Below are 9,263 nucleotides of genomic sequence, written 5' to 3'. Positions count from 1 at the left end.
TTCCTTCCATCTTTCCTAGCTGTCTTCTCCCTCATTCCTTCCTTCCTTCCTTCCTTCCTTCTCTCCCTCCCTTTCTTCCTTACTTCCATCTGTCTTTCCTTCCTTCCTTCCTTCCCTCCTTCCTTCCTTCCTTCCTTCCTTCCTTCCTTCCATTTTTTTAATGGTCCGGCCCACATTAGATCAAATTGGTCTGTATGTGGCCGTTGAATGAAAATGAGTTTGACACCTCTGATGTAAAATAACCTACCAAACATAACATGCTTGTATCCATATTGCATACAGTATGAAAAAGAATTATTGTATTGTAGAGACTTCAGGGGGTAAAAAAGGATCAAAGGGTTCAATGCTCTCTTGGTGATAAGTCTGCAAAGCTGTACATATAAAAAGACACACTTTCCTCCAGTTAAAAACCTATAATCTACTGTTCAAATATACCTCAGTGTGCTGAATGAAATAAATAAATTGCCTGTATGAACTGTATGCTGATCACACACTCAAGTGATTCTGCAGCACAAATACTGTCCAAGGCTACAAACAGGTACATCAATTTTTGGAGCATGACAAGAAATTCCCTTTAGGTGACAACACAATGTACATGCTATTAGATCAGCTGCAGTATAGTGTGATGAAATAAATGGAAGCCAACAGATGAAAGCTCGAGGGCCACAAACAAGAGAGAGAGAGAGAGGAGACTATTAAGGTGCAATGGTCTTCCTTTATGTTACACTGCCATCCTTTGGACATGGACAGAACTAAACGTGGGTATAGATGTTTTTATGGTTTGGATGCACACACAAGTTTTGGAAGAGATGAATACATGTTTAACCCTTTATTGGGCAAATAATTATATTTGGTAACTTCTGTAAATATCCCAAAATATCCTTCCTTCCTTCCTTCTTTCCTTCCTTCCTTTCCTTCCTCCCTGCCTTCTTTCTTCCCTTCCTCTTTTCCTTTCTCCCTCCCTCGTTTCTTATTTCCTCCGTCCTTCCTTCCTTTCCTTCCTTCCATCTGTCCTTCCTCCCTCCCTCCTTCTCTCGTCCCTTCCTTCTTTCCTTCCTTCGTCCTTCCTTCCTTCCTTTCCTTCCTTCCTTCTTTCTTCCCTTCCTCCCTCAAGCACATTGAGTTGCCATTGTGTATCAAATGCGCTATATAATTAAAACTGCCTTGCCTTGCCTTCCTCCCTCCCTCCTTCTCTCCTCCCTTCCTTCTTTCCTTCCTCCATCCCCCTTTCTTCTTCCTTCCTTCCTTCTTTCTTCCCTTCCTCCCTCCCTCCTTCTCTCTTTCTTTCCTCCCCCTTACCTTCCTTCCTTCTTTTCTCCGTCCTTCCTTCCTTTCCTTCCTTCCCTTCCTTCCATCCTTCCTTCTTTCCTTCCTTCCTCCCTTCCTTTCAATGAGTGTCCTATAAAGGGTTAATGCAATTTAATCTAAGGCTACTGCTAATGATTATTTTCATTATCAATTAATCCACTTGATTAACCGTTTGGCTCATGAAATGTCAGAAATCAGTGATAAATTACCATTTTAATTTTACAAAATCAAAGGTCACGTTTTCAGATATCTTGTTTTGTGCCGTCACCAAATCTAAATATATCCAGTTTACTATCATATATGACATTTTTAGGTCCTGAATGGACATGCTAATGTGCTGCTGAAGCCCAGTTCTGCTTCTCATTGTACATTAAAGAGCACAATCTAGACCTGTTCTACCTGTTTTTCACTATTGTGGGGTTGATGGGTTTTAATGCTTCCAATTCTTACTGCCAAATGTTGGTTTGTATGTATGAAATGCATCATATAAATAAAGCTGCCTTGCCTTGTCTGCATGTAAAGTACCCTGCTGAGATAACTTCTGTTGGTGCTATAGAAATAAAAAAAACTTGACTTGACACAGAAAAGCATCAAATCATCACACTGGAAAGTTACAACCAGCCACATTTTGGCATTTTTTGCTTAAAAAAACAGATTAAATGACTAATTGTTGCAGCTCTAATTTAATCTAATATACATTCATAGCTGTCATTTTATAACGAGAGAACATCTGACTCATGAAATGTGCCTCCAATATATTTTGTATAATATAAGATAAAATAAGGGATAGATTAATGCAATCCATAACGTGTTAATTTTTTAAATCGCATTTTAATGTTTAAGCCTTTTTGTCCCTTCTCCTCCCCCGTAGACGGCTCCTCTAGCTGTAGCGCTATGCTTTGAAGTGGCCTCCTGCAGTAAACCTACCGCGCTGATGGAAAGTAAGAGAGCTACTGGACTTTTGAACGGCTTGTTTAACTTTAAAACACTTCCAGACGCTTCAGTTGACAAGTCAAAAGTAAAATGCAACCTGTGTCAAACGGAGTTTAACTACCACCGGAGTACGTGGAGTTTGAGTTAGCACCTCCACGCTAAACACCCAGGTGCAGCCAAGCCAGCCTCAGCTCCACCAAAGGACCATTTTGGAGTGTGGGAGTCGCAGCAGAGCCGTGATTGATTCCCAGTTAAGACACTCTGGTAAGAAATGCTTTACATTATGGGCTTAAAACTGCCTTCAAATGGAAAATAACAGGATTTTAAACATGCAATTCAAAACGCCATTAATCGTGATTAACTATGGAAACTCTGCGATTAATCTCGATTAAAAAATGTATTGTTTGACAGCCCTACATATAACATAAACGTATAGGTACAAATAAGTTTTTTAGTATTTTATATAAAACTTAAAGCATATCTAAAGGGGAGCTTTAAGGATGGCAATGCTGTGGTTATGTGGTTATACCTTATTAGTTAACCAGCCATGATGACATCACACGATAGTGACAAGGCACTGCAATCATTCTCAATAGTCTTTCCTCCTCTTAATATAATTTTCTTGTAGCCTATATTTTTGCTTAGTTTTTTCACTTTTAGGTTTTCTGTATATATTATTTTTTTACTTTTAGGCTTTTTGTATATAGATAGATAAATAGATCCTTTATTGTCATTGTCACCAGTACAAACGAAATTTAAAGTGCTCACCAGTCAGTGCATCATTCATAAATAAAAATAAATAAAACAAGAAAATTAAAAATAAAATAAAATAAAAGATATTCAATAAATTTTATATATTATTAGTTCTTATTTATTCATATAGTTGTGTTTATTTGTGTTATATGTATGAGCTATTGGATACATGCATGTCCCCTATCTATATATCTATGACACTATACAGTCAATTATTTAATTTAGGTGTTTAATTATGACCTGTTTAACCTGATTTATGACCTGATTTAATTATGACCTGTTGAGAATTACACTTAAAAAAAAAAGTAAATATTTCTATAATCTATATATAAGTAAATTGACAAAAAATAAATCACTTACCTCGCATTTAATGTCTCTTATTATTTAGTCTTTTCTAACTCAGTGGCCATCAAACCAGTTTACACAATGACACACAAACACCACCCTGCAGCTACATGCACGAGTCAATTACACTCTATTCAAAAGCCTAATATCCGTGTTTGCACGAGACACACATATGGAAAAAAATGTCACGTCTCGAGCCAATTAGATGTGATGGGAGAGGCGTGAGAGCGCGCCCTGGATGACGTCAGCGGTGTTTGGTGCAGGCGTATAATGAGCAGCTGTGTGTGCATACGGCAGGGCCTGCAGTGTGGAGAGCCGGCGATGGGAGGCTTATAAGGAAGGTTTTCTACATGGTATCAACACTGCGAGGTATGTTTGCAACAAGATGCGTGTATATGGTGATTTATGCTTATTTATATTGTGTTTTTTTTTTTTTTTTAGTGGGGAGGGGGTTAAATTTAAAAGGAGGAAGGGAAGGGAAGTGCTGCTTTGCTTTGTAGCTGTCAGTACTGTTGTGATTCTTCTCTCAGGGTTGATGTCTGAGGTCTGTCACGTTGCTTAAATCAGAATATATAAGCTCAATATCGGCTTCAATTTATTTCTCCATCGTGATTAAAAGGTGTCGTGAAGCGCGTCCACAGCACTGCGTCATGACATCAGCAGGAGTCGTGACGCACGCGGTCTGTAGCCCTGTGTACAAATCTGATCATTTATTCATTTCATCCCTGCTGCTGACAGACAGACAGACAGACAGCAGGCAGGTGATGCACACTGCTGGATAACATCTGGTGATGGTGTGTGTGTGTGTGTGTGTGCGCGTGTGTGTGTGTGTATGATGAGATAAATCCTCCTCAAAAGATCAAATCTACTCGTTGTCAGTCCGGTTAATGTTTGATCCTGGCTGGGTGGGATGGTTCAAATACAAACATGCAAAGAGCTCTTGTCACACCTTATTATAACTTATGGCTGCAGGGCGGGTTTAGTTATTACACTTCAATATGCTCCAGTCACATAAGCTGGAGTCACTTCACCAACACAAGGGCCAAGAGGAGACTGTATAAGTATGCAGTGATCATATCTTTAACTAAAATATTACCTAAACTAACGACTCCAAGCAAGTAGAGCTGGGCAGTATATTCATTCCTGGTTTGAAATGATTTACCAGACTGTTGTAGCTGCTCTATTATTTGTCTTTACCCACTTCCTGTATAGTCACTATATCCACATTACTGATGATTATTTATTAAAAATCTCATTGTGTAAATATTTTATGCTTCCACCGTAACTGCAAACTCATCCTAAAGGTGAGGTGTCTTCTCAAGAGTCTTCAATTTTAGGACATAAGAAGAGAAAACTCCTAAACTCACTTCAACTATGCAGCAAGGAGACAAAGACTGTTACTCAAGCTTTAACTTAACACTTTAACCCTCCTGTTGTCCTCAAGTCAAGGAAGGAAGGGAGGGAGGGAGGGAGGGAGGGAAGAAGGGAGGAAGGATGGATGGAAAGGAGGAAGAAGGGAGGAAAGGAAGGGAAGGAAGGGAGGGAGGAAGGAAGAAAAGGAGGGATGAAGGAAGGAAGGAAAGAAGGAAGGGAGGGAGGAAGGAAGGGAGGAAGGAAGGAAGGAAGGAAGGAAGGAAAGGAGGGAGGAGGAAGGAAGAAAGAAGGGATGAAGGAAGGGAGGAAAGAAGGAAGGAAGGAAAGGAAGGAAGGAATGAAGGAGGGAAGAAAAGAAGGAGGGAGGGAGGGTGGATGTAAGGGAGGAAGAAGGACCGATTGTAACACTGCAGGTTTGATAACACTGATATTTTCTGTAATGCATATATTCAAGCATAGAGAAGATGTATGGCTGTAGTATAATGTATAAAATATGAACTTCCTGCTGAGTTTTGGGAGCAAAAATTAGAGGAAAAAGTTCCAAAGAACTATTTACATAACTCCATCGGAACAAAAGAGAGAAGGAAGGAGGGAGGAAGAAAGGAAAAGTGGAAGGAAGCTGTGGTTAATGTCTAGTTTACTTGGTTTGGGTTCAAATGATCACTGGAGACAAGTTCTCAAAGTCCTTAAAGATATGCAACCTTTGTTGTCATGGCAACAGTGAACACCACGATTAATTGACATGAGCCAGATTAAGTCGATCAGAGTCTCTAAATGTCGGTTTCGATTATTTTTCCATTAATTGCCCATCTTCTCTCCTCACAGGTCATCTTGAAAAATGGAGGGAGGGAATTTGTGAGTATACCTCTCTGTGCCTATACTTCATATATAACTCAATGAGTTTCCTCCAACTCTGTAAAACTGGAGAGCAGCAGTCACAACACTGGTCCCAACTGGTCTGTGTCATTTCAGCGGCTACTCCCGAGACTATCTGGACCGCTTCATCCAAAGCCAAGACTCATCTGTGGTGAACAAGTTCCAGCAGAAGTACTGGAAAACCAAGCAGACGCTCATCAAGGTCACCGGGAAGAAAGAGGACGAACATGTCGTGGCGTCGGATGCGGATCTGGATGGAAAACTGGAGGTGAGGAGGAAGATGAACCAGTTTGATGGGGTGGGACTTCAGCCACGTCAAAAAGAAACACCCATTGAAAGGAAGGGAGGAAGGAAGGAAGGAAGGAGGGAAGTTAGGGGGGAGGAAAGAAAGAGAGAAGGAGGGAGGGAGGAAGGGAAGAAAGAAGGAAGGAAGGGAGAAAAAAGGGGGATGGAGGAAGGAAAGAAGGAAGGGAGGAGAGAAGGAGGGAGGGAGGGAGGAAGAACAGATGGAAGGAAGGAAAGCAAGAAGAAAGGGGGATGGAGGAAGGAAAGGAAGGAAGGGAGGAGAAAAGGAGGGAGGGAGGAAGAACGGATGGAAGGAAGGAAAGGAAGGAAGGAAGGACGGAGAAAGGAACAAAGGAAGGGAGGAGAGAAGGAGGGAGGGAGGAAGGACAGATGGAAGGAAGGAAAGGAAGGAAGGACGGAGGAAATAAGGAACCAGGGAGGGAGAAAGGAAAAGAGGAAGGGAAAAAAGGAGGCAGGGAGGAAGGAAAGGAAGGAAGGAAGGAAGGAAGGAAGGAAGGGAGGAAGGAAAGGAAGGAAGGAGGGAAGTTAGGGGGGAGGAAAGAAAGAGAGAAGGAGGGAGGGAGGAAGGGAAGAAAGAAGGAAGGAAGGGAGAAAAAAGGGGGATGGAGGAAGGAAAGGAAGGAAGGGAGGAGAAAAGGAGGGAGGGAGGGAGGAAGAACGGATGGAAGGAAGGAAAGGAAGGAAGGAAGGACGGAGAAAGGAACAAAGGAAGGGAGGAGAGAAGGAGGGAGGGAGGAAGGACAGATGGAAGGAAGGACGGAGGAAATAAGGAACCAGGGAGGGAGAAGGGAAAAGAGGAAGGGAAAAAAGGAGGCAGGGAGGAAGGAAAGGAAGGAAGGAAGGAAGGATATTTTGGGATATTTACAGAAGTTACCAAATATAATTATTTGCCCAATAAAGGGTTAAGAAACACTGACTGGTGATACTTTCCCCTCAGGTGGATTGTGCTCTGACTGAAGATGGCTTTTTGATTTACTCAATTCCAATATTAGCTCGAGGCTCAAAACTTACATTAAGCTGCTTCTCCAACCATCATCATCATCATCATCATCATCTGTGTCTCCATCTCGGCAGGGTTATGAGTTTAATGGCTGAAATCGATACGATGGAAAAGCTTCAGACATAATTTAGTTCATGTCCAGGTTTGAGATAAAAGATTGAAAACTGGACGTCTACACTACAAACCGGCTTTGATGTGACATTTCAACACTTCTATTATTACCTTTTTACTGATATTACTTCTTAGAAATCAATAAAAAACATATCACAGACTCAGCCGGATATCTGCGGTTTGTCTTCTTGAAAATAATCTGAGTTTATTCAACCAGTGTATCACACAACAGACATTCTTCATATCATGATTATTATAATAAAACTGATTCACAGTCCAGTCTAGAGAGTATTTTACAGTCACACGTTTGTGACATCATCATCAACCGGAAAAGGGTGGAGTGCACTCTTCGGGTCGGGGATGAGATTCTGCCTCAAGTGGAGGAGTTCAAGTACCTCGGGGTCTTGTTCATAGTGAGGGAAGGATGGAACGGGAGATCGACAGGCGGATCGGTGCGGCGTCTGCAGTAATGCGGACTCTGCACAGATCCGTCGTGGTGAAGAGAGAGCTGAGCCGAAAGGCAAAGCTCTCGATTTACCAGTCGGTCTTGGTTCCTACCCTCACCTCTGGTCATGAGCTTTGGGTAGTGACCGAAAGAACAAGATCGCGGGTACAAGCGGCCGAAATGAGCTTCCTCCGTAGGCTGGCTGGGCTCTCCCTTAGAGATAGGGTGAGAAGCTCAGTTATCTGGAGGGAGCTCGGAGTAGACCCGCTGCTCCTCCACGTCGAGAGGAGCCAGATGAGGAGGCTCGGGCATCTAGTCAGGATGCCTCCCGGACGCCTCCCTGGTGAGGTGTTCAGGGCACGTCCCACCGGTAGGAGACCCCAGGGAAGACCCAGGACACGCTGGAAAGACTATGTCTCTCGGCTGGCCTGGGAACGCCTCGGGGTCCCCCGGGAAGAGCTGGACGAAGTGGCTGGGGAGAGGGAAGTCTGGGCTTCCTGCTTAGGCTGCTGCCCCCGAGACCCGACCCCAGATAAGCGGCAAGAAGATGGATGGATGGATGGATGGAAATCGATGCTACACTAAAATGCCTCAGCTTTAATTTGAGTAGGTTTTAGGGCTGTCAAACGGTTATTTTTTTAATTGAGATTAATCGCAGAATTTCCATCGTTAATCACGATTAATCGCGTTTTGAATTGCATGTTTAAAATCCTGTATACTGGACCATGATTGGCTCCAAAATGGTTGCGATGTCACAAATGGTGTTTTTAGTTACTCCCCTTAAACTCTTCTAGTGGCCCCCCCCCCCCCACTCCTGCACTAAACAACCTTTTTATTATGACTATATGACTAAACAGTGATCGTCTGTTTCTTTGACTGATGTCCTTCTGGCTCTGCAGGTCTTTCACTCCATCCAGAGGACGTGCATGGAGCTGCTGAAAGTCATCGAGCAGTACCAGAGGAGGATCTGCTGTACGTGTGAACACATGAACAGCAAAGAAACTTGATTTATTAAGTGTAAAATGACTCAACAAGTAATGAAATCCTGAAGACTAAAGCAGGGACTGTGGTCAATTAACAGAAAATGAACCAACAACTATTTTTTGAATCAATTTAAGGCATTTAAGATTAAATATCAAACATTTTCCAGAAACTCAAATATGAAGATTTGTTAGTTTTTCTCTCATCTCAACTCAACTTTATTTATAAAGCACTTTAAAACAACCACAGCTGAAACAAAGTGCTGTACATAAATACATAAAAACAACACAGGAAACGTAAAACAATTAACAGGAAATAAATACTAAGATAATTGTTTTATTGTTTTTAAAACAAATTAAAAACCATAAAACACTAAAACAGGAGCAGAGTCTCATGCAGGGTTGAAAGCCAAGGTTGAATTGATTTGGTTTAGCCACTAGATGGCGCCATTATATGTAAAGCAAACAGGTGATACTGATGATGGTTTTATTACTGAATGATGTAATTATCCTACAGCAGGGGTGTCAAACATGCGGCCCGTGGGCCAGAACCGGCCCGCCAAGGGGTGCAATCCGGCCCACTTTCCCTTCCTGTGTTCTTTTCCTTCCTTCCATCTGTCCTTCCTACCTTCCTATTTTTCTTTCTTTGTTCCTTCCTTCCATCTGTCCTTCCTCCCTTTCTTCCTTCTGTCCTTCCTCCCTTCCTTCCATCTGTCCTTCTTCCCTTTCTTCCTTCTGTCCTTCCTTCCATCTGTCCTTCCTACTTCCTTTTATCCTTTCTTTCTTCCTTCTTTCCTTCCATCTGTCCTTCCTCCCTTTCTTCCTTCTGTCC

The 9,263-nt window shown here is 42.2% G+C and overlaps 1 protein-coding gene across 1 annotated transcript in view; it reads left to right on the top strand.

Annotated features, from left to right (window-relative positions):
* The first annotated feature begins 5,551 nt into the window (after window positions 1-5,551).
* The window catches only part of ica1 (islet cell autoantigen 1), an 11,890-nt gene continuing 8,178 nt past the window's right edge, over window positions 5,552-9,263 (top strand). Inside the window, exons 1-3 of the mRNA XM_053326836.1 lie at window positions 5,552-5,568; window positions 5,686-5,857; window positions 8,351-8,423. Coding sequence (XP_053182811.1) covers window positions 5,552-5,568; window positions 5,686-5,857; window positions 8,351-8,423 — 262 coding nt within the window. The remainder of the gene's footprint in view (window positions 5,569-5,685; window positions 5,858-8,350; window positions 8,424-9,263) is intronic.

This window comes from Scomber japonicus, chromosome 10 (genome assembly GCF_027409825.1).
Source record: "Scomber japonicus isolate fScoJap1 chromosome 10, fScoJap1.pri, whole genome shotgun sequence".
In the NCBI taxonomy this organism is placed as follows: Eukaryota; Metazoa; Chordata; class Actinopteri; order Scombriformes; family Scombridae; genus Scomber; species Scomber japonicus.
Note: the sequence above shows the minus strand (reverse complement) of the source record. Positions and strands in the feature narration are given on the sequence as shown.